At 38.3% G+C, this 26,258-nt stretch overlaps 2 protein-coding genes across 8 annotated transcripts in view; one reads left to right on the forward strand and one right to left on the reverse strand.

The window, feature by feature from the left end:
• Positions 1-26,258, reverse strand: part of LOC6039215 (flotillin-2) — a 284,003-nt gene that overhangs the window by 139,059 nt on the left and 118,686 nt on the right. The gene's annotated exons all lie outside the window — the stretch shown is intronic.
• On the forward strand, positions 1,156-24,581 carry LOC6039207 (glucose dehydrogenase [FAD, quinone]). 2 transcript variants are annotated; one of them, XM_038266112.1, is made up of 3 exons: positions 1,156-2,010; positions 21,500-22,247; positions 22,328-24,581. In XM_038266112.1, the coding sequence occupies exons 2-3, from the start codon at positions 22,092-22,094 to the stop codon at positions 24,032-24,034; spliced, it is 1,863 nt and encodes a 620-aa protein (XP_038122040.1). In that variant the 5' UTR covers positions 1,156-2,010; positions 21,500-22,091; the 3' UTR covers positions 24,035-24,581. The 2 variants fall into 2 exon arrangements, with proteins under 2 accessions (XP_038122040.1, XP_038122041.1); XM_038266113.1 differs by lacking the exon at positions 1,156-2,010 and adding an exon at positions 18,183-18,480.

The following is a 26,258-nucleotide window of genomic DNA, read 5'->3' on the forward strand; positions in this document are numbered from 1 at the left end:
GTAATCCCAAATAAAGCACAGATCAAACCAAAATACTCCAGACCCGATTATCTGAAGTCATCGCAAAAAATACTCATGATAAATAATCGAATCACGAAAAGAGAAGATTCCGTTATGATTTTATGGGCCTTTGAGCTCCAATATGACGGCAGCGAAGCTTGCACATCACCTTCGTCAAAATAAACACTTAATATTACACACTGCATGTACAATTTTTGCAAATACAAAAAAAAGTTGCAACCGACGGGATTCAAACCCAGCACCAACAGTAAGGACTGGCGCCTTAGCCCACTCGACCATCAGACCGATGAAAAGCTGTAAGGATAAACGCATATATGAGCTTGACATTTCGGTCAAGTAGGGTTTCCATAGGGGGATGGCGTCGCTATTTTTAGACCACGTTTTCCACTTTTTCTCATCGAAACCGACTACTTTATCGACTTCATTTTGCTGGGCGAGATAGGACGCCGTCTATTTTTAGACAATGACTCAGCACTTTTACACTCTTGCGCTTAAAAAAACCAGGTGGCAGCACGATGTAACGCCACGTCCCTATACTGATGGGCTACATACTTCAGGGTGTAAAATCACATAAAATTGCTTAAAATAATGCAATATTTATTTTACACCCAGGCCTTTTACACGCAGCTGGATTACTACTTTTTTAGCTGTGATGAGGAACATTTATAGTGGACTCTCGCTGTGCAAGGTATGTAGATTAGTAAGGTAAGGCGGGTTTTCAAGCTGTCAAAATAGTTAGTTAGCACGAAACCCGGATTTTATATGGAGATTTTCAGAAAAGTGAAAATTTGACCATTTTCCGGGCAAATTTCACCGGATTTTTATCTGTGGTGTTGTTAAGCATGCCAAAGCCTAGAAATAGATCGATCCCTTCGACTGGCAACCCTTCCCCGGGAACCCATCCAATCAACCATTCAACTTTTCTTGCACGATGAGAAGACCCTGGCGCGTGAGTCGGCCCAGCTGGATCTGCACGCGTGTTGAGCCGTCGAGAGCATCATCAGGTCGTCGTCGTCGGCGCAAAACGCTCACCGCTCCGAGAGAAAAGAGCGAACCTGGCGCGTGCAACTTTGCGAGCAACGGCAACGGCAACTCTGTGCGGCCACGGGGCGTGCAGATTATCGCCGACAGCCGTGCAGATCGGACGTATTTCGCTCGTATTTTGTGGTTTTCGTTTGTTTTATTGTGGATTTCATTTTCCTTGCTCGATTTTTTTTTGTGTTTTGTGTTTATTTTTTTACGAAAAGTATCGCGCTATTGTTTGCATCTCTAGAAATTGTGTTTTTGTGCTTTTTTCGAGCAATTTCTTGCTCGCCAAGAGATCTTGACAGAAGTAGCCGGTCTGTGCAAACATTTTCACCCATTCGTTTTGGGAGATTAAGTGAAACAACAGTGAAATCTACCAGTGGTCACTTAAACAGTGAGTGAAATAAACGCTACCAGCTTTAAATCAGCGGTGAAATCGTAATTGCACTGCGGTTTTCGGGATTTTGGATGTCGTATATTTTTGGTGGGTGAGCACACAGTGTGTACACATTTGAAAAGTGAAATAAAAAACGAATGAATAAGTGAAAAGTAAAAGATAAAAGTAAAAAAGTGGAAATCTTCAGCGAAGCAAGGAAATAACCATCGAATAATAAAACAAGATAAAAAGTATCGTTTTCGATCGTGATTTATGATCAATCAGTGAAAATTGCACCCGGAAAGTGGTGTAGCAATCCTCCAGTACTGCATCGCGAATTGCAGTTTCTACAGCAAGTTCGGAAGTGCAGACGATCCGTGGCGGTTCGTAGTGTCGTGAGTCGTTGAGTATTTCAAGCCGACATTCAGCTGAAACACGAAACAATCCTGAAGAACCCTAGTAAGCAGTTGCCCAACTCTGCCAGTTTTAGAAAACTAATCTGAGAGAAAGTAAGCAGCAGCAATAGAAGCCGAAAACATCGATCCGATAATGAATCATACCTGTGCTGGATCAACTATTTGAAACAAGTGAGTAGCATTTGAAGTACGTTTGACTAACACACTCACGGACGATCCAACTTTCCTCGGAACACTTTCCTGCACTCCTTGGCCAATCAATCGTTTTCGGGGTGGATTGTGATAATGAGATCGATCAGGGCTACCTCATAGATAATGAACCACGACGATCTACTAAGCCCTGTGTGTGTGTCTGTGTATGTGTGCTAGTGCGTGCGTGGAAGTGAGTGAAGTGGTTCACGATGCGTGGCAAAATTGCGCAACATGCCGAACGTTCGAAAGTGGCGTCGACTCTCTCTCCCTTTTTTGTAAGACAAGTTTTTTTTTGTTGTGCTGTAGTTGTTTCTTGTGTGCAACTTGACTTCTTCCACACACAGACCGTTATCGAATGGTACTGGTTGCTGCAGTTTACGGATTCCTGAAGCGAACTGTCGAGGAAGGAAGAGGGTACTGAATTGAGCGGCGGTTTGAATAGTGAATGATTGGTATCGAAAGTGGGAGTGATTTGATATACTTTGGTTCCTAATTCAAATGCATAGTGTTTGACAAATATTTCGGAACACCTAATTTGTATGAAATGTAAATAAATGTAAGTACCTTTACGTAAACACAAATTGAATATTAAAAAAAAAACACAAAACAATCAGTAATCATTGTATTACGAAGCAAATAGAGTAATTGTAAAATCATCAAGTAATCCAGATATAACATGTAAATAATTAATATTCACCAAAGTTTTTTTTTCTCCATATTTGTTTACTCTATGAGAGCCCTCAAGTTGTTAATTTTTAACTTTGTATTATACAAAGGCTTATTCAGCAATTCCCCACGAAAACAGCATGATTCGAAAAAAATGTCTCCGATTTTGCTCAAATTTTTTCTGGGGGATGCTTGGCCGAAATAATTAAACCAGTATTTTTTTGTTTGGCCATTAGGGTGACCTACGCCATGTTAGGGTGGTTCGAAAAATGGCAATTTTCGTCGATTTTCGCAAAAACCACTTTTTTCAAAAAGTCATATCTCCGCGCCATTTCATCTGATTTTAGCTGTCCTGGACGCAAAAGAAAGGTGAATAGTTTGGCATAGTAAGAAGTTTCAAAAATCTAGCTTAACATTTGGAAAGGTCGTATGAAAACTTAAAATGCTGTTTTGAAGGTCACGGGACACATAACATATAAAAAAATGGTGAAGTTATGTTTTCGATACAATTTTTTGAAAATAAAAACTGGGTTTTTCGACGCGTCACGCGCAAAAATGGGAAAATGACGAAAACGGTAAAAAATCGACTTTTTTCACTAAAACTGCGATAACTTTGAAATTTCAGCAATGACCTATACATGTTAGGGTACCAAAATTTTCGTTATTAAAAGACGCTTTTGGTACCATAACATCTATTGGTCATCTCTGAAATTTTAAAGTTATCGCAATTTTAGTGAAAAAAGTCGATTTCTTCCCGTTTTCGTCATTTTCCCATTTTTGCGCATGACGCGTCGAAAAACCTAGTTTTTATTTTCAAAAAATCGTATCTCAGAGTATCCAAAACATAACTTCACCATTTTTTGATATGCAATGTGAAATTTTCCGAGGAATCCGATAAAAATATTTTCAGGCAAAGGCTCTTTGGTCCCCAGACCTTCAAAACAGCATTTTAAGTTTTCATACGACCTTTTCAAATGTTAAGCTAGATTTTTGAAACTTCTTACTATTTTTCCCAAATAGCCAAACTAATCACCTTTCTTTTGCGTCTAGGAAAGCTAAAATCAGATGAAATTGCGCGGAGATATGACTTTTTGAAAAAAGTGGTTTTTGCGAAAATCGACGAAAATTGCCATTTTTCGAACCACTCTAACACGGCGTAGGTCACCCTAATGGCCAAACAAAAAAATACGGGTCTAATTATTTCGGCCAAGGATCCCCCAGAAAAAAATTGAGCTCGATCGGAGAACTTTTTTTTCAAATCATGCTGTTTTCGTGGGGAATTGCTGTATAGATGGCAGTTCTACAAACTCTGTGAATTGCACTTAAATTCCACACTACTGGATTTTGCTTTTTTCAAAACATTTTTAATATTATAATTAATTATCATCTAAACGGCTCCCCATTGAAAATCTAAAAAAAAAGCAAGTGAAATATGCAAGATTTTGATATGATATTGATCACATCAAAATCTTGCATTTACTATTTTGAGAGTCATGTTTATTTCAAATCCTATCAGGGTGTATAAACCCTTTGCCCTCGCTTTTCTATTATCGGCCTATGTGACCTTTTGATAGGGTTGTCAGTTCTCCAATCTTTTGAACTCTTTGGAAAGTTTTCATTTAAACTTGTGCGTTCCGGCATTCAAAAAGTGCATAAATAACAGTTATGTGCTTATAACTTTAATCGTAAAATCTATTTTTAGTATAACTTTTGAACCATTTGAAGTGTTTTTTGCCTGTTACGGACTCCTTTTACTATAGTGGACCCGGGTCCATAATCCGATTGTAGACCCGGGTCCACTATAGGAAAACTGATGTTTTTATATCAAATTTAACCGATATTTAATGTTCTGATGCATAGATATAATGAATAAAAGATGAATTTTACTCACTTTTCATCATGAACAAATATGTTTTTTTAACAATTTTAGCTTAAAACAACAACAAAAACTAACATATAAACACATTTATTTCCTAAAAAGATCAAAAAAACGTCTCAAAAACTACTGTAAACATAGAAATGATTAAAACAGTTTGAAATTGAAGTAAAAAGTAATTTTCATGAAAAATCTAACTGAACTCATGTTTTTTAACTAACCTAAATAGTTGCACAGTAAAAGATGTTTAGTATTTTCTTTTAGTTTCATCTAATAAATATTTAAAAAATACATGTTTTGGGCATAATAGATAAATTAATTTTCTGCCTTAAATAGTCGAAACATAGCTTCGATCATCAAATCGAGGCACCCAGAACATAAAATCAAAACTTTTGTACAATACAATAAAATATAAAAAGAATCTGTTTGCACAATGATATTTGTTTCGATTCATAAAAAAAACTAATAAGTTTTTAATGTAATATAACAGTGAATTCAAAATTTGTACTGAATCAATCACAACTCTACTGTGTACACTTTCTGTGTTGAGCTTGCGACTTGAAACTTGTTCACAGAAAAATTAATTGAAAAGGTTTAAAGATTTGATCACACACCAAATATTTCTCATCTGGCCACTTCGCAAACTTAGTTTTCTGCCCTTTATATTCTTCTTCTAAGATAATTTTCATTTTATTAATTAGTGGTTTTCAGTCACAGACCACCCTGTCAAATCAAATAACTTTTCTAAAAGTTTGAGAATAATTTATCTAGAGCGGAACTATTACAAAAAAGCTAAAGCTGTTGTTGTTGAATCAAATGTCTGTAAAAATAACGTTAGAAAACTTATTATTACATTGCATTATCATTTCGAATCTTCATTTTTTCTCATTTGATTCAAATCATTTGCACTGAAGCCCCTTAATAACTTGGTTTAATTCTTCAGCAATCGGAAACGTGTTTTTAGTTCAAACATTTATTGTTCATTTGTTGAGTCTTTTGCAGCAGGATGCAAAGTGGCTGCTGAATGATCATATTCTTTGGCGCACGTGAACACGAGGGGGCGCTGAAAAGCATCCGCTCTCAATTTTTGGGCACCGCATAACTGTTCTATTGATAACCGTAGCCTCACTCGTTCGATTTTATCGTAAATCTGGACCAGTACAATTATCTTGCGCGCCACAGTCAGATGAAGAATCAGAGGCAAATCGCTCTCTTCTCTGTTATCTATGGTAGGGTAATTTGTTAACGTTTGAACGAGAAATTTGAATATATATTAAGATTTTAGGTATTTGACATTTCGCCTAACAACTCATGTTTTTAATTGATATTTCACAACAATCTATTTTTATTCCATTAAGATGGAAAAGTGGAACAAATGGCAATTTACCCCATCACAAACTCACAAGATGTATGTATTCCCCCCGGTTTGGTGGTGGAAGGAACAAACTTCCCATTTCCGAAATGCGCCAGTTTTGCCGAAGGTGTGTTTCTTGGTTATGAACCCACTGGAACAATTTTGCGCATAACAAATACTCAACCTGGAAACTGGAGAGGTAAATTGGGCGAGCGTGGGCCTTTTCCGAACGAAATTGTGCGTCGTTTTCCAGCCACTTTGGCTCCTTGATTATGGCGGTCGGGGCGGGTGTTTGCGATAGGCAAATAAAGCACTTGATATGATATGTGGTGGAGTGGTGAAAAGTTGCAACTCGTGAGGCAAACAATGCATGCAGTTTGTGGAAAACTATTTGAGTTTAAGTGTTACAAGGTTTCAGCTCAACTTAAGGCTATTTCTCTAGCTTTGGCGAATTTATCGAGTGAGAAATTGTGTCGGCTGCTCATGATCGAGTGGACCGTAATTGCGGCTGTTCAGCCGGTTGAATTTTTTTAGCAATATTGCAAAGAAACTGCTTGACGATAGTAGGTGAAGACAAATTGAAAATCATTTCAAGCATCGTTGAAAAACGGAGCTACTGTGTCATGATGATGGTTCTCGGGCATTATTTGCATGTGGAGAGATCCCCGGTTGGCACGGAATGTGACGAGCCACGCGAGCTGAAGAGCCCGTGACCGAATACAATGATAATAATGCATTTATTTGGAAACAGCAAACTTTCTCTCGAAAACGGAATGTCATAAATATAGAACAGTCGCATCATGCAAGATCTGCACGATCTTCACCCAGCAATACCGGTACGCCACGCGTGGAGATAAGTACGCTCCGGAACGTTCCGTGGCGCGGTTGCTACCGCTTAAACAGGGCCCATTACGTAATGGCCACACCGAACCGTCGTGTGCACCCAAGTGGCGTTCCGTCAAGACGTTAATTATCGTTTCTTTCACTCTCTATCGAAACTGTGCCGTAACGCGAGCTCGAGACGGGCGGAAATCCACGGCGCAGATCCTATGGAGTGGAGGCCGACTTTTAAAGGGACCTACTAAACAGACCGAGAGTGAAAAGACCGGGAAAACACGTACCCCCGCGGGGGCCTCAGAAACCACAGGTGTTATGACGAGGCGGCGGGGTCGCTCTCCCCCTTTTGCTTTTTAAGATCTTGTTTTCTGAGCGAGAGCGCGAAATTGTTTCCGTTTGGAAAACAAGCGGCCGACCAAAAACTGGTAGAAAAGACTTGCTCGACTGCAGCGACGACGAACCTGCTGCTGGATGCAGCTGGGAACACTACCAGGAAGCGATTGTTTCCTGGACATTTTTCACTGCATCGCAACGCTGTAAAAATTTAAGGAGTTGTCCAGGTTGCGCAATCATTTGTGATGGCAATTTCTTAGTTCAGCACATTTTAGCATCAATGTGTTCAGTACAGTACAATATAGTACAAGTCCCACTATGACCCTACAGAAGTAAGTTTTATTTCTTTATCAGGCCAGCGTGCTAGAATTGCATGGCGGAAGTAACAGTCTAAAATATTGGCAAATCCCTAAACAAAATCTGGCGCGTTCATTGGCATTTTTTTAACTTAATGAGAGAACTCAATTTTACTTCATTAAATTTAATTTACTGTTCTTACTTGTTTGCGTTAATGTTTATTTCAGATGATATTTATTCCTGATGCATGCACAGCTAGATATACTTAGATCTTGTTTATTTGTTGGGCAACAAAAAAACGATATAATGGAATGAAAATGAACTATTATATTGTTAACGCTTTTGTTAACCATGACCAAATTATGTGGAAATTAAATTAGTACCGTAAACCGGAGTGATTTTGATAGGTTTTAGTACAAACTAAATACGTACCGTCAGTGGGGATGACATTGGGTCTGGGGGGTGAGATTGGGTCAAAGTGATTTTTTACGGATTTTACTATTTCTCAGGTTCTTCTCATTGAAACTGAATTCTGTTAAAAGGGTTGTGTAAGGGACATCTTAAGATGACTTCGCTGAAAAAATCTCGTTCCTAGAACAAATCCTGTTATTTTGGCAGCTGTCTAAAGTTGAGGTACGTTTTTGGCCAAAAATGACCTCTCGACAAATCATTTTTCTAAAACTTGTGTTAGAACTGCTCGAAAACTACTAAAATGTTTGAAAATCTCCACTTCAAACATTGTAGCATGTCAATACGATTCCCTCGAACAAGAAACACTATTGGATGACTTGTTTTTACCATATCGTTGTATTTGAGCATCATTTTAGTTTCATTTGACCTAATGTCACCCCCTCTAAGGGGCGAGATTGGGTTAATTTTCAAACTATTGGCATTCAAGGTAGTGTTCATCAATATCCACCATATTTTGGTAAAATGTCAGTAAACTATCTAAGAACAAATCTACGTTGAAAGATTTTCGATGTTTTTTAAATTATTTTTGTTATTAAGAAATTACGAGAGGTGTATCGTTTTTTGACCCATAGCCACCCCCACTGACGGTACGGAATGGTATGGAATCATCCTGACCGTGGTAGAGAAGTGTTCAATGTATTTTAATATTATCAAAGTGTAATTATTTTCTCCATAAACATGAATGAATCAAATGGAATGCATTTTCGGATTCTTTAGACAATTTTCCTTTAGAAGAAGGTAACATAAATTTGTAAAAATAAATATTTTGTGTGTTTGGTAGGTTGAATATTACCAGTTTTTTTTATTAATATTACCTAAAAAATGTGTAAAAATGTGAATCTGATGAGTATTCACCAGAAACTGATGAAAATTCATCATTTTCTGATGTGATATTACACTTTTTTTGACACAAAGTCTGCCACCATTTTCTGGTGAATATTACCATCATTTTTTTTTCTGTGTAACTAATTGACACTTTGACCACTCTGGAACCGATTCCGGAGCATCGGCAAATTGTATGGAAAAAAGTTACGTAAAATCAAATTTTGATCACAGGAGGCTGAATGAGCAAAAAAGTAAAAACGTCAACAAACGAAAAAAGACAGAACGAAGTTTGTCGGGTTAGGCTTGTTTGATATCAATGTGAAAACTTTCGATTCATGCTTCGATAAATTTGTAAAGAAAACTGATTTCAACGAATTTCAACCAAAAATCTTAATTTTTCACAATTTTATCTAAAGGCATGTGTAAAAAAAAGGCATATGTATTTTTCTCAAAAAGTTAATTAACTCAGTTCACTAAAATTCATTTAATATACACATTGGTTTTTTTCTTAAAACTTTACTTGCAACTTTAATGATGGTACATTTGACTTAAAAATAAAATTTGAACACCTTACATCTGATTTTAACAGGTAAAACTATGACTATCAAGTCATCCCGGTATTCAAAATAAGAATTTTCAACGCAACTGCTTTTAAAACATGTACTGGGGTAGTTCACACAAGGTTCATGCACTATTTTAGAAAAAAAAAATTCAGTTGTGTTTTAAAAAAATACAGTAGACTCTCTCGTTGTCGATACTGAAGGACCGTCGAGAGCTGTAATCTATTTGAAGGGACTGAAAAATTTATTGACTGCTGGAGAAATATTGAAATCGAGACGATCGACAGGCCGAGAGTCCACTGTATTTTTTTAAACACAACTGAAAAATCTTTTTTTTCTAAAATAGTGCATGGACCTTGTGTGAACTACCCCAGTACATGTTTCAAAAGAAGTTGAAAAATAATTCAAAAATACAAAAATAAATTGAAATCCTATCAATGTCACCCCGGTTCACGGAATCATCAAATGTCTCAATAAGGGTTGTGCAAAAAATGAATAATTTCTGGAGTCTCGTGTTGCTTGCTTTGAACTGTAATTTCTCGTTCAGTTTTAAACAAATCTTCAGCAATAATTGAAATGGGCGGATAAGCATTTTGACAGTCAGAACTATTTTGCAAGTGCAAGATTTTTTATTCATAAAACTCGAAATGTTAAACAATAATTGGCTTTCTCAGCTACTTTTTAACACTGCGGGCTTTGTCGAATTGTTACTTGTTGGCTCGGAATTTGCAAAATAGTTCTGGCTGTCAAAATGCTTATGCGCCATTTTCAAATGTTGCTCCATTTGTTTAAAACTAATCGAGAAATTACAGTTCAAATCTGAAAACTTATAAAGCACTACAACTACCAAGCGCGTATATTAGGCAAAGTCATTAAAAAACCTTAAAAAACTACTTAGTATTTTATAAAAGGTGCCAAACATATTTTGAAAACTCGCTTCAAATATTTGAAAACTTCGAGTTGTAAAAAGGTTATTTCAAGTGAAAAGCTGATTTTTAGGGTAAATTCAATGCTTATATATTTAGACATGAGCTCAAACCAGTAAGACTTGTTTTAGAAAAAAAATGTTCTTCATAAAATTGTATGGTTCTAGAGCATGGATTAATTTTACTCACTGTTCAACACCGTGATTAAAAAGTAATACCTACTTCGTAACAAAAACTACACACACTTATTTTGACCATTTAAGTTGCTATTCTAAACAGTTGTTTCCAAATATTGATTAGAAGCAGGATTAGAATAATTTTCAATAAACTTCGAATTTCTGGAGAATTCCCGAGAAATTAGTTGAAAATTTCCCGTTTCCCGAAAATTTCGTAACCCCGGGAAATTGAGCGCTCTAATTCATATGGTCATACGCGTTTTTCTCGAAACGTCAAAAAGCAACATACGACAAAATAACACGATCACGCCGAAGTGTTGCACCAGCATTAGACATGTGCTTTAATTTGGAAACATGATTATCGTTTACCTTTAACTTCTAGAACATCGGCGAAGAAATGCTAAACCTTGTAAAACAAACCAAACATGAGAAACACAAATTCTAAAAAAACACTGCAAGTATTCAGACCTGAATGAAAGTGAAAAGAGCTGATTTGTTCATGTGTGTTCAAATCCATCGCTCTTTCATTCTGTTTTCTTTCCACAGTTCGGCCCCTTGTTTAAGACCTGAACCAACTCCGAGCCGGCTTAGAAAAAATGCCAATTTTTAAAGCTGTTGAGGTTTTTTTTCTCTCTTCGTTTTCATTTACGCCGGATAGTTGTTGGTGTTGATGAGTTTGCTGACGGAACGAAAGGCATGCGCGATTCATTTTGTTGCATTATTGCGATAACGATTTCCCTTCCACCTTACCACCCCTTTTCACCATTGTGGTCAGACCATTTTGAGCGAAATAAAAAAAAAATACAGGAAGAAAACTTTACTAATTTTAGCACCATTAACTGGTGGATAAACGGCTACGAAAGTGAATTCAGCGAAATTGTGCGGAGCAGCACCCCCTTCAGAGGGAAGGAAAAATAAGCGAAGAAATTGCCGGAAATGCATACGAATCGACTGGTGAGGCCCAATATGGGAAAATGGTTCGGTCGAGCGCCACCTGGGGCAGACACCGCAGTACTAGGTAACGAAGACAATCGACAATTAGTGTGTGGAACCCCCGCGAAAGGGCTGCGTGGAAAGTGGCCACGGATGGTGGTCGTTCATTTTTCCACCAAAACCGGCCACGAACGGAAAACGAGACGCGGAGGGGTTCATTTGCATTTGCTACTGCTGACCAACAAAGTCGATACCGTTTTTAAGGTTTTTGATATTTATGAATTAATAGCCTGTTAATGAGGCACATAAATTAAGTCAATTGCCAGTGGAAAACTAGGAACAACACCCAGTTTTACATAAATGATTCAATCGGTTGGAAGTCCAGCAGATTGTTTTGTTCAGAGATTCAAACTTAAGTTATGAATAAGAAAGTCTTTGAAAAAAATGAATTAAATACAAATTAAGTGTTCTAGTGTCAGTAGAAATGACCTGGGCATAGTGGGTTATTTAGGTCATGTTGCTTCCACAATCACAACTCGACAATTTCGAAATTGCTATCAGTAAACGCTTCAGTTTAATCAAGGTAGATTGATCTGAGCTCTCTTAACATGCTACAATCGACAAATTGATTTATAGTGTATTCCCTGCCAAAATATAAAATACTTTATTTATCGTTATGAACAATAATATCACAAATTTAGGTTTAATTTTAAGACTGAGTTTTCCCCCAAAAAAAGGAAAAAAAGAAAATTTCTCCTAAAAATAGATCTGTTCACACTAAATCGTTTTGATTTAAAGTGAAGATATCTATCACTTTAAAAGGAAGCTGATCCTATTCTGTATTGAATATTTGCTGCAAAATCTGTGATAAAACATTTTCAAGTTTTTTTTATAGAAAATCCACTATGACAGATTGTGATACATATTTAACCTATGGGTGTAGACATTAAATACAGGACGAATCCAAATTGAAGGATTTTCAGTTCCACTTGTAATTCCTTTCTCTAATATCAAATGTCCAGAGTGTCATCCGACGCTCTGACACAAGAGACCAGCATAAATAATCTAATTCAATACCTGCGCAGTTCCATGGAAAAGCTTTCTCCACTCAACGATCGAACCAAATCTCAGTCAATTTTGACCGTGAAGCCATACCTGAAAACAAAACAACAAAAAAGACAACATTAATATTCGTACAAAGTCAAGTCCACCGAAACGCGCGCGGGTTCAACAGTTTACAGAGCACACCAAAACGACAGCGAAAGTGGGAGAATAGCATGATATATGATACGATACACAGGCACGCGCATAGTCGACAACGCCAGGAAACTTTCTTCCCAAAAATGTCCCATCCAGCCAAAAATCGAACCAAAATGGTCATCCGCAAGTGACACACATTTCTCCTCCAAGTCTGCGGCCAACCAGCCGGCTGCTGTCCCATTTCGGGAAACAGGTTCCCCTTCCCCCGCTGTCCCAATCCGTGGACCTATCCTAACAGTCGCAAACGAGACAGTCGAGACACCTCGTCCACCCAACTAAACTGGATGCCAATCGGGTGACCACTCCAGCAGGGATGGTCACATCCGAAACTTAAAAAAAATGCTGTAAAACAAAGTTGCAAGCCGTTTTATTGACACGGATGACGATGACCGGTAGAATTTGACGCAGCAGGGTCAAAGCACTCAGCTTGTAGTAACGTAAATGACGTCTTCATATACCCGGTGAAGGCACTGCTAAGTGCGAATTGACAACTGGAAAGAGAAGACAGAGAGGTTGACATAGAGAACGTAACAACAAAGAGAAACCCAAAGACATTGATTCAAATCGCTGCACGTGTCTTTGATTTCTCCCAACATAAAGTTGTGTATCACCGTTTAAACGATAGCCTGCGAGTAATGAGCCCCATTGACATCCCTATCCACGTTTAATTGATCCTCACTTTTGGCGTTGGGAAACCATTTTTGAAAGTACATCACGTACTTTTGCTGAACCTGTAAGATTGCAGTTTTGTGACAAATCTATTTCAACATTGAAACTTGTTGCTTTTACACAAGAGACCCTCACACCAATTGAAAGCGGTTAACAAAACAAAAAGCAGCATCGAAAGGCCGTGAGCACAATTCGAATGACATAAAATTGTACTTATCCAGCATGAAAAATGTGTGGCAATCCATCATACAATTACCGTACACCAGAGCGTGTGCAGAAGACAAACTTCACCACCCAGTTGGGCATGGTATGGTGAAAGACGACGACCAGGAAAGCGATTTGTCTCCAGATAATGAGTAAATTGATCGAATCAGCTGCGGGGAAATCATGCTGCTAATGGTGAACATCATTATGAGATGCTTCTGGCTGGCAATCATGCTTTGGGGTCCACCAAGTTGAACTAACTATTACGATGGTGAATGGGATTTTGCCCGCGAAAAACGTTGGTGGCGATATTGAAAATGAAAGTGGCGAAAATTGGCCAATCTGGGAGGAATATGTGTACAGGCGGTGATAAAAACTAATAAAATTGGATGTGTGAGTTTTTGTTTCACAAAGTGTTAATTATAGATGATAAATCAGTATGAGATCCGACCTAATCTATTCAGCTTAATAATTTGCCATAGACATCAGCATTACAAAAGAGCCATTTTGAGCCATAGCTCATCAATAAATTTAAAAATATTTACAAGATTTAGCAATACATTGATTTGCATTTGCATGGAGACGGTGAACTTAGCGGATTGCAGACTTGATTTCGTCACAAATCATTAATGTTTTTCTATGTTTTTAAATATATGATCGTGATTTTATTATTCAGCTCGCTTAGAAAGAGGGGTGGTCGGGAGTCATTCTAATCTTATCTAATCTAATCAGACCCTAGCGCAGTCAATCTTTCGAAGGGATCCTGGAGAGTGCCTTAGGTTAGATGACGCCTAGCACTCTTCTTGTCATTTATTAACGCTTGTAGTGCGCCATTGCATTAGAATACATTGAAACATCACAAGCGTTAAAGCGGCCAGGCCTACTGCGTAAAGCCACATCGCAGAGACATGATTCACTTGAAGTGGGTTGAGTTTGAGCACAGGGTGTTCGAACAACAACACGATTCTGAATCGACAGGGGAGGAAGAAGCGTGGGTACACACCACCATACGCTCCGAGATTTTGTTGTATTCGTTGGGAGCACCATGCTTAGAAGGTTTGGTACTCCGCGGGACCCTCTGGGATGGGACATAGTATTTCCACGAATGCCCTGGACACTATTTGCCGTGGCTATAGCTCTACAACTCGCTCTAAAGTGGGGTGATCGGGATTCATTCACAAACTAAGTAGTGTAATAAGGGTGGTTATTCTTTTTGATATTTGACTTCAACAATTATGATATAATTAAAATATAATTAATGTATACCTTGTTTGTAGCAAATTATTGTGCTGATCAAACTTTGCTTTGCATTTTTTTTTTAATTTGTATATAGTCTGTGAGATGCCTGTACATTAGGGTGCCCAGAAAAAATAATCCTTCGCTACACAAGCGGAAACGGTTTTTTGAATTATTTGAAGCATCTGTGTCAATTTTGAGTGAAATTGGTGAAAAAAATGATTTTCATACAAAAGTGACTTTTTTTGAATCGCTAATAACTTTTCAGGATCGAGTTCTACAGCTTTGGTATGTTCTACAAAGCTGTAGAGTAGAGGTGGGCAAAACCGCTCTTTTTTAGGAGCCGCTCATTTTCGTTCTCTCATTAAAAACACCCAAAACTGGCAGCGCTAGTCCGAGAGAATGATGGTCTCGAGTCGAGAGAATAGTGGTACCATTCACGGACGCAGAGAACACAGCTCGAGATGGGCGATAGAACTATTCTCTCGAGGTTCATTTGCAAAAAAAAATTCATCCGTCAAACAAAAAACCAAAAGTGTCGACAACGGGAATCGAACCAGAGACCTTTGACAAACCAATCCAATGACTTAGCTGCCTCGGCCACCACAGCTTGGTGACCATGGAGAAGTCAGAAGTCGATGTATGACACTTGTTGGAGATTTATTGATTCAACTAACGAATGAACTCATTTGTTATGATGGTGTGAGTTGGTACCATTATTCTATCGATTTTGGCACTGAGCCCTCAATAAATTTTGAGAGAACGATTATCTCGACTCTGAATTTTGGGTGAAGAGCCGCTCTTTTGAACGGCTCTTTCGTTCTTTTTCAAAATTTGGATGAAAAGGTTTTTTTACACCCAAAACTGGCAGCGCTAGTCCGAGAGAATGATGGTTTCGAGTCGAGAGAATAGTGGTACCATTCACGGACGCAGAGAACACAGCTCGAGATGGGCGATAGAACTATTCTCTCGAGGTTCATTTGCAAAAAAAAATTCATCCGTCAAACAAAAAACCAAAAGTGTCGACAACGGGAATCGAACCAGAGACCTTTGACAAACCAATCCAATGACTTAGCTGCCTCGGCCACCACAGCTTGATGACCAAAGAGAAGTCAGAAGTCGATGTATGGCACTTGTTGGAGATTTATTGATTCAACTAACGAATGAACTCATTTGTTATGATGGTGTGAGTTGGTACCATTATTCTATCGATTTTGGCACTGAGCCCTCAATAAATTTTGAGAGAACGATTATCTCGATTCTGAATTTTGGGTGTAAGAATCGTGTGATTTTATATTTTCATTATTTCTCATTGGACTTTTACAAATTATTTGATAAAAAAAAACTGAAAACGAAAAGATGCCCTTGAAAACCATAGGTCTTTGCGGAGTTCTACTCGAACCTAAACATTCGAGTAATTGAATGGCATCCAAGCTTAAATCTAAGATGTTGAAAATATTGAAATTAATTTTAAAATTGCGTTTTTTCTGCAAGAATTGAACTTATGCTAATATTTTATTTGGAGCAAACATTCTGTGAACTCTTTTCTACATTCTGATTTAATTGATAAAGTTTATAAATGCTAAAGTTTAATCGGACAAAAGGATTTATTTTTTCCAATTTTTTTTCTAAACCATTCAGTAGATTTTTGGTAATGTTTTACAAACTATGCAATTTAAAATGCATAAATTTGTATTCCGGTAATACTTTAAAGCACAATCAGTTGTTAAGTGAAAGGTTTCTCATGCTGTTTAAAAAATCATTTACTCTTGGGAATAATTTGTATAAGCATTGCAATATTTGAAATTACATTTTCAATTCTCAAAAACAATCATTTTACTCATTTTTTTTGGAAATTCAATAAATTATATTTATAACAAAAATCATGCCATCGTGAGCCGGTTCTTACAAAAGATCGAATTTTCAAAAAGAATCGCGGTTCTTTTTTGTGATCTACGGTTCTTTCGCTCTTTTCGGTGAACCGGCTCTTTGAGCGACTCGCTCTTTTTTGCCCACCTCTACTGTAGAGCATTAAATTTCCAATGAGAATCTCACTTTTGGGAATATTTGGATGAAATTGGTGCGCCAAACTGTAAGAAAATTGGGGTTTTCATACATTTTTTTTTCGATTTTTCCCCTTACAAACTACAAACTAAGTATCAATGCGTAAATGATGACCGATTTTGCTTATATTTGACTGTACATTCGGGTGCCCAGAATATGGGACTTTTTTTTCAAAACCTCGCTCCACAAGCTGAATGTTGTTCCGTTAGCTATTTTAACATTTATTCATTGATACTTGAAGGTGAAGTTTGTAAGGGGAAAAATCGAAACAATGTATGAAAACCTGATTTTCTTACGGTTTGTAAGCACGGTGCGCCAATTCCATCCAAATATTCCCAAAAGTGAGATTCTCATTTTAAACTTAATGCTCTAAAACATTGTAGAACATACCAAAGCTGTAAAACTCGAGGCTGAAAAGTTATTAGCGATTTAAAAAAGTTATTTTTGTATGAAAAATATTTTTCCACCAACTTTAGGCTCAGGTAACAATGGGTTAATACTGACCAATTTCGCTCAAAATCGGTCCAGATGCCTAAAATAACCCAAAACACCGTTTTCTGCTTGTGTAAGTAACAAGGGGTTATTTTTTCCGGGCACCCTACTGTACATAGTTTATTATTTTAAACTTTTTTTTTCAAAAAGAAAACTGAAGTTATGGAAATAATTACTGACAAATCGACACTAACACTCATCAAAAGTACCAAAATTGATGTGCCTGACAAAATATGTTTGCAACCGTATTCAAATATTTGCTAATATCGTCTCTATGCTAAACTGGTTAAGCATCCTACGGAATCTAGTATTTTATCATCTTTTTCTTGCCACAAATGTTTCAAAAAACTGGTTTGACTCAAATCCGGGTTCAAATCTATCTCGATTACCATTTCAGTGTCGTACACCTGCCAATGAACCCATAAGAATGTGAGTCGAGATATCTGAGTTGGAATTGAAAATTAAGAATTTATTGGATCTCTTAGCAACAGGTTTTAAATTTCTTAGAAACACAATGCTTCCCTAAGATTCCACAAGAGAGTGCTGGAAAAAAACACATATTTGTACGTTTTGTATATTATCAACTTGTTCCAAATGTAAAATTAAATTTGCATGTATAAATAAATCGACGCCGCATTAAATTAGCTCACTGAAGTCCTGTATAGCATGCAACATTTCTCTAATAACAATTCACAACTGACCATTTAATCTGCCGTGACCTCATTCCCTAACCACGTCTCCAATGATGAATCCTTAATAATTTCAGCTAACACTTCACAAACAATCGCACACCTAAATCAACATCGCTCGCTCATACTACCACCCCCGTAACGCGTAACCGTCACGCTCACGTCACATCAACCGTCCCCAATATCACACCACCGCTCGCACCCCTCGGACCTTGGAAATCCTGGCGGCGCCACCACGGGGCTCTGTCTGATCTGTAGAAAGCGAACGGGTGAGTGGCACTTGCGAACTATTCTACCCGGATGTTCAGACCAGGACCAGAGCGTGCTCGTTGGAACCGCATGAGGCCACAGCTGCTGCTACAATAGTCGAGACCCCCAGCAACAAACAAAAAAAAAGACCTGTAGACGACCTGTAGTAGACCTAGTTCAGAACCAACTACGACAATTCAATACTTCTACTAGTTACCCACTACTTGGACAACGAAAGTCAACGTCTCGTCCTACTGAACAATTCCGGACGTGCACCGTCAGTTCCCGCTCCATCCATGCCTTTCAATTTAGCGGACTTTCGTGTGAGTTGAGTGAGTGGTGTTCTTCCTGTCCTTTGGTACGGTGATGGCTATACTAGAACTTTCCCCTATTCTATACTATGTGTGCATGTGTGTTCGTTCTACGAGTGTGTGTGTGTCAACTTATTTATTAGTTTGGTTATGAACATATTTGCAGAATTGTTTCAAAATTGCATGAAGGCTTCTCCAATCAATTTTAATAACGTTTAACGTACTTGTGTATTATAATGTTTTTCGTTAAACCAAATATTAATTAAGTCATAAAATACTAAGCATCGGAAAAGTTACCCCATTCTTCAAAGAAGGAGGATATTTGCAAACTCCATTGACATTAACATTGAAAAGGCCGCGTCCGCAACTCGGCTGAGAGTGTGCGCTGACGTTTCAGCAAGAAAGCCAGAAAGTAAGCAATAAAAAAACCTAGGAAATGGCAAAGGGAGACAGTTAAACCACGCACACGCCACCACCATTTGTCGTAATTGCAGCCGACGAACGACGGCAGGCCTTTTTGAAGCACGCGGCTCAACGTCCAAGACCGCAGTGTTGAACATGAAGTGGATCGTGTATCATATCATACACAGCTAACGCCATCGCAGGCCATCTGTTTCGCTTAGTTTATCTACTTTAGAGCAGTTCTCTAGGATTTCGGTCATTCGATTTTTTTTGTATTTTTTAATCCGACTGAAACTTTTTTGGTGCCTTCGGTATGCCCAAAGAAGCCATTTTGCATCATTAGTTTGTCCATATAATTTTCCATACAAATTCGGCAGCTGTCCATACAAAAATGATGTATGAAAATTCAAAAATCTGTATCTTTTGAAGGAATTTTTGATCGATTTGGTGTCTTCGGCAAAGTTGTAGGTATGGATACGGACTACACTGGAAAAAATAATACACGGTAAAAAAATTTGGTGATTTTTTATTTAACTTTTATCACTAAAACTTGATTTACAAAAACACTATTTTTAATTTTTTTATTTTTGATATGTTTTAGAAGGCATAAAATGCCAACTTTTCAGAAATTTCAGGTTGTGCAAAAATCACTGACCGAGTTATGAATTTTTTAATCAATACTGATTTTTTCAAAAAATCGAAATTTTGGTCGTAAAAATTTTTCAACTTCATTTTTCGATGTAAAATCAAATTGGCAATCAAAAAGTACTTTACTGAAATTTTGATAAAGTGCACCGTTTTCAAGTTATAGCCATATTTAAGTGACTTTTTGAAAATAGTCGTTTTTCATTTTTAAATTAGTGCACATGTTTGCCCAGTTTTGAAAAAATATTTTTGAAAAGCTGAGAAAATTCTCTATATTTTGCTTATTTGGACTTTGTTGATACGACCTTTAGTTGCTGAGATATTGCAATGCAAAGGTTTAAAAACAGGAAAATTGATGTTTTCTAAGTTTCACCCAAACAACCCACCATTTTCTATCGTCAATATCTCAGCAACTAATGGTCCGATTTTCAATGTTAATATATGAAACATTTGTGAAATTTTCCGATCTCTTCGAAAAAAATATTTTTCACAAAGGCCAAACATTCAATATTACGCCCTTTTAAAATGTTTGTCTTGATTTGAAAATTCCAAAAATATTTTTTTCGAAAAGATCGGAAAATTTCACAATTGTTTCATATATTAACATTGAAAATCGGACCATTAGTTGCTGAGATATTGACGATAGAAAATGGTGGGTTGTTTGGGTGAAACTTAGAAAACATCAATTTTCCTGTTTTTAAACCTTTGCATTGCAATATCTCAGCAACTAAAGGTCGTATCAACATAGTCGAATAAGCAAAATATAGAGAATTTTCTCAGCTTTTCAAAATATTTTTTCAAAACTGGGCAAACATGTGCACTAATTTAAAAATGAAAACTGCGACTATTTTCAAAAGTCACTTAAATATGGCTATAACTTGAAAACGGTGCACTTTATCAAAATTTTAGTAAAGTACTTTTTGATTGCAAATTTGATTTTACATCGAAAAATGAAGTTGAAAAATTTTACGACCAAAATTTCGATTTTTGAAAAATCAGTATTGATTAAAAATTCATAACTCGGTCAGTGATTTTTGCACAACCTGAAATTTCTGAAAAGTTGGCATTTTATGTCTTCTAAAACATATCAAATAAAAAAATTAAAAATAGTGTTTTTGTAAATCAAGTTTTAGTGATAAAGTTAAAAAAATCACCAAATTTTACCGTGTATTATTTTTCCAGTGTAGTCCGTATCCATACCTACAACTTTGCCGAAGACACCAAATCGATCAAAAATTCCTTTACAGATTTTGAATTTTCATACATCATTTTTGTATGGACAGCTGCCGAATTTGTATGGAAAATTATATGGACAAACTAATGATGCAAAATGGCTTCTTTGGGCATACCGAAGGCACCAAAAAAGTTTCAGCCGGATTAAAAAATACAAAAATTAAAATTGAAGAAAAAAGACCGATTTCGTAGAGAATTGCTCTTTAACGAGCTTAGTAATTGACCTGACCACTCTCCTCCATCATCTGAAAACAGGTGTTTTGATAGCTACGAAGTTAGGATATCAAGTTTATTGTACAGAAGGAAAATGTGTTTAAAACACTGAACTTGAAATTTTGACAGTTAAAAAAAAAGTTCACCGCGAAAGATATCGAGACACGGCGAGAGAAATTCCCACAACCCCGTTATTTGGTGACGCTTTGCTTTAACCCTTTTAGGCCTGAATTATCAAAAAAATATTTTTTTAGTTAATGATGGGAAAATAATCCTGAGGACCATATGAAAATTATAGGCTACTTTAGAAAATTTTGATTTTTGGGTCATATATAACCCATCAGGTCTGAAAGGGTTAATCGAATACGTCATCGACACCTATCCTGGAGAATGTTCACTGGAGACATCGCGTTGGCTACATATTAGGATTTGCCATTTTTTTTGTTGCTTTCATAGCAATATTTTAATCATTTATACTGCACATCTGCTTCCAACTTGCTACCGCCAAACCCAGTAGTACTAATCGACTGTTTTCAACCCATTTCAGAGTTTCAATAAAATGGGCCAAGAGAAATCTCTGCCCTCCAGATGTACTTCCGCACATGACTACCACCATCACCACCACCACCACCATCACCACCACACGACGTCCCTGGCCTCGTCAACGGGATCCAAGTCCTCTGCAGCACCCTCCCGCTCACCGTCTACGGCTTCAACGACCTCCTCTGCATCGTCTGCGTCTGCAGCGTCATCGTACAAAAGTGTCGAACGGCAGACCAAGTACTTAAACGAGCATCTCTACATCAAATCTTATCTGGACATTGAGGAAGAGGACAGAAACGCCAAACTGTTGTTCCAGAAGGTGCGACCCGGCGGTATACGGAACTACACACCGAAGATCCTTTCGGAGAACAACAAAAAAAACATTGATGTTTGGATATAGCAGTCGGCGGCTGGAGTTACTTTACGCTGAAACTGTTACATATATAGAAGCCACGCTTGCATCAACAACTACAAACTATCGAATTAACACCTTCCTCTTCTGTGCTGCCCCCTGCAATCTCGCAACTTATAAACCCACTATAGAAAAGGGGAAACATTTTTGGCAGACCTCTTCGTAACACTAGTTCTCTCGTGCAATGGCTCTTGGACTCGCTTCCGTAGCGGCAGTAGCTGGAGGAATCACGCACACCCCGATAGCACTACTCACTCTCATACCACTTATAGCTGTAGGAGTCAATTACTATAGATACCAAAGTGTGGATCCGGAATCGAAACCTATAGACCAGGAAACAGTAATTAAACAATCTGTCCACTGTATGCCCAACAGTGCTGTCGCATATCTAACCCTATATTTTCCACTTCTTCATTTCAGTTAAGACGCTACTATGACTTTATCGTCATCGGTGCCGGATCAGCCGGTGCCGTAATGGCTTCGCGACTCTCGGAGATAGGAGATTGGTCGGTGCTACTGTTGGAAGCTGGAGGAGATGAAAACGAGGTGACCGACGTACCATCACTGGCAGGGTATCTCCAGTTGACAGAATTTGACTGGAAGTACCAGACGACACCGTCCGGTGATCGAAGGTACTGCCAAGCGATGATAGGCGACCGATGTAATTGGCCCAGAGGAAAGGTTATGGGAGGATCCAGTGTGCTTAACGCAATGGTGTACGTGAGAGGCAATCGAAGGGACTACGACAGCTGGTTAGAACAGGGTAACCTAGGCTGGGGTTACGACAGTGTCCTACCATATTTCATCAAATCGGAGGACAACCGTAATCCATACATGGCAAGATCACCGTACCATGGAGTAGGAGGATATCTAACGGTCCAGGAAGCTCCTTGGAGAACTCCACTTTCGGTTGCGTTCGTAAAAGCAGGCATGGAAATGGGTTACGAAAACAGAGACATCAACGGAGCAGAACAAACAGGATTTATGTTGCTCCAAGCGACCATGAGACGAGGAAGTCGCTGCAGTACATCGAAAGCATTCCTGCGTCCGGTTCGGTTAAGGAAAAATCTAGACGTCGCAATGCACGCCCAAGTGACGCGCATTATTTTCGACAAAAACAACAGAGCGTACGGAGTCGAATTCGTGCGTAACAACAAACGGCAACTGGCTTTTGCCAAAAAGGAGATTATTTTATCAGCTGGAGCGTTGAACACTCCACAGATATTGATGCTGAGCGGCGTTGGACCGGCAGATCATCTGGCCGAATTCGGAATTCCGGTGCTATCGGATCTTCCAGTTGGTGACAACATGCAAGACCACGTCGGGCTCGGCGGCTTGACGTTCGTTATTGATGAACCAGTATCGGTAAAAACTTCACGTTTCACAACCGTACCGGTGGCATTTGACTACATCTTCAACGAACGAGGTCCAATGTCGTTCCCGGGTATCGAAGCTGTTGCCTTTGTAAATACAAAATATGCCGATCCGTCCGGAAAGTGGCCCGATATCCAGTTTCACTTTGGACCGAGTTCGGTAAATTCCGACGGTGGACAGTACATCCGAAAGATCCTCAATCTTCGCGATGGTTTCTACAACACTGTCTACAAACCACTACAGAATGCCGAGACATGGACAATCCTTCCTCTTCTGCTGCGACCGAAAAGTACCGGCTGGGTTCGGTTGCGATCGCGAAATCCGTTCGTGCAACCCTCGCTCGAACCCAACTACTTCGCCCATCCCGAAGACGTAGCGGTGCTCGTCGAGGGGATCAAGATTGCAATCAACGTGTCCAGCACGCCGGCGTTCCAGCGGTTCGGATCGCGGCCGCACAAAATTCCGCTGCCAGGCTGTCGGCATTTACCGTTCATGTCCGACGAGTACTGGGCCTGCTGTATCAAACAGTTTACCTTCACCATCTATCATCCGACGGGAACAGCAAAGATGGGACCAAGCTGGGATCCCGGAGCAGTGGTCGATCCCCGGCTACGGGTGTATGGAGTTTCCGGACTGAGAGTGGTGGACGCTAGTATTATGCCGACGATAGTCAGCGGCAATCCCAACGCGCCAGTCATCATGATTGCCGAAAAGGCGGCCGACATGATCAAACAGGACTGGGGTCGTTGGTGAACACCAAACACAACAGAAATGGGGTATCACTGAAGCAAATTCACATGTGCCTAAACGTAGTTTTTCGCCTGCCTTTAAATTGTGTACTTAGCAAAAATTAAAGAATGTGATATTATAGTGCGGCGAAAAACGTCACAACGTAAACATCGAATAACAATGTCGCGTGGTTAGCACTGCAGCAGCCAAAAGGAGCAACACACAGAAGAGAATGCCGAGAGAATGTAGTATAATAAATTTCTACTAGTCAGCATCTGGGGACAAAACACGTCCAGGCGTTACTGAAAACAGATTATTTCAAAACAATGGAAATTGTTGTCTTTAATTTTATGTTGATCAAGTTTTTGTTTTAAAAAATATTGTGTATAAGACTATAAAGGACGTAAGGGTAATGTGACAATGTATTTCCTATTTAAACCGGCACTACCCTCAACTCTTTGCATAATCCGGATAAAGCTAAATCAGAAAATGCAAAATTAAAACGAAAGCTGAATTAAATCTACGAAAATACAGAGACAACGCGAGTTTCTATAGAAAAAAAATAAGGTTACCAACAATAAAACTAAAAATTTGTAATAAAAACAACTTGTTTTAACCCCGATATCACAAAGCCTCATCGCAATGTTACGCCCATTGATGCTTATTTATCTCAATTGAATATGGACTGCCCATCATTGAAAAAAATGCTGTTATCCACTTTTGTCAAAATCGAAATCTGAAACAATGCTTGTTCTAAATCGGTAGAAGGGGAAAAAGGCTGGTATAGTAGAATTGTAACCACCCTAGTAAATTTTTTAAACTTTCTGGTTTTGTAATGGTTCTGAAAACCCTCATGATGCCTAAATAATATTTTATGGTCCACTTCAAACCTATAATGTTACTAGGGCATCCTTTAAAATAATCGTAGAAGTGTCCTATGTCTCATGGAAGTAGAGCATTGAATTTTTCTTCATTTACCTCTGTGTTTGACACGAAACATTTATTAAAAAAAAGAAAGGGGATGAGTGCAGCGGCCTTATCAACACAACATACTATTCTGTCTCTATTGAAAGTTTCTGCTCGAACCTAGAAGTTCAAAAGCTTGCATGGAGAGAGCACCCAAACCTCTTTCTACTCCAAGGAACCTTCCATCCCAGGGTTCGAACTGACGACCTTTGGATTGTGAGTCCAACCGCCACCAGCGATCCCACCAAAGCAGGTTTGTTTTGTTATTTGTCTGTTTAGTACGGATACGACTCCCACATCTGAAATGACTTAACGGCCTAACAACAATCAAGACCGGGACCGACATTTAAATTGATGATCATCCGCTTACAAAGCGGAGAGCGTAACCATTCGGCCGACCCTTCTGCCTTTAGGATGATCACGTCAAAAAAATTGCACGAATGGATGGTTTGCCGAGTTTGACAAGTGATCTCATTTATTTTTATTCTGCGTCAAATTTTGTTAGAGCACCAAATTACAATTGTCAAGCTAAAAAAAAAATTAATGATCACCAATCTTCCCGAATAACTCCCGAATGTAGTCAACGCACGCTACCGTTTGAAGATTGTAAGCAACCGAACGCTTAAGCAAAGCACACGAATGCTTAGCCAGCAGAAATCGCGGTGAAGCTTATCTTGTGCATTCGTCTTAACACATGCAAGGCCAAGCTGGTAGAAACCATTATACACATAGATATTAATAGCAATTTTCAAGTCCATTGACACTAAAAAATATCAAAAGTTACCAATAATCTTCATTTAGGAACAAAGCATAGAAATAATATTTTAAAATGCTGTTTTTCTGGAAAGACCTTATCAAAATAAAATCGTTGTCTAGTTACATAATAATCGATCACATAATTTAAAATAAAAATAAAATAAAAAATAATAAAAAAATAGAGAGAGAGCTGAGGCAAAGCTGATTCTAATACAATTAAAAAATCTTCGAAAGATTTGGAAAAATCTCAAAATTTCTTATGGGTAATTCTCCGCCAACTCACACAGCAGTTGCCCGGACCCCTCTTCGACTTGCGTTTTGTCCCTGATCACGAATCCGAGGTCCGTTTTTTGATATCTCGTGACGGAGGGGCGGTACGACCCCTTCAATTTTTGAACATGCGAAAAAGAGGTGTTTTTCAATAATTTGCAGCCTGAAACGGTGATGAGATAGAAAATTTGGTGTTAAAGGGTGTTATGTAAAATTAGACGCTCAATTTGATGACGTACTCAGAATTCCGAAAAAA

This window comes from Culex quinquefasciatus, chromosome 3 (assembly GCF_015732765.1).
Source record: "Culex quinquefasciatus strain JHB chromosome 3, VPISU_Cqui_1.0_pri_paternal, whole genome shotgun sequence".
NCBI lineage: Eukaryota > Metazoa > Arthropoda > Insecta > Diptera > Culicidae > Culex > Culex quinquefasciatus.

What these genes read in the sequence shown, in the direction of transcription:
- LOC6039207 (XM_038266112.1), top strand. Translation starts at nt 22,092, where the DNA reads ATGGCTCTTGGACTCGCTTCCGTAGCGGCAGTAGCTGGAGGAATCACG. An exon ending in AACCTATAGACCAGGAAACA is followed by an intron (nt 22,248 to 22,327) that starts GTAATTAAACAA and finishes TCTTCATTTCAG; the next exon opens with TTAAGACGCTACTATGACTT.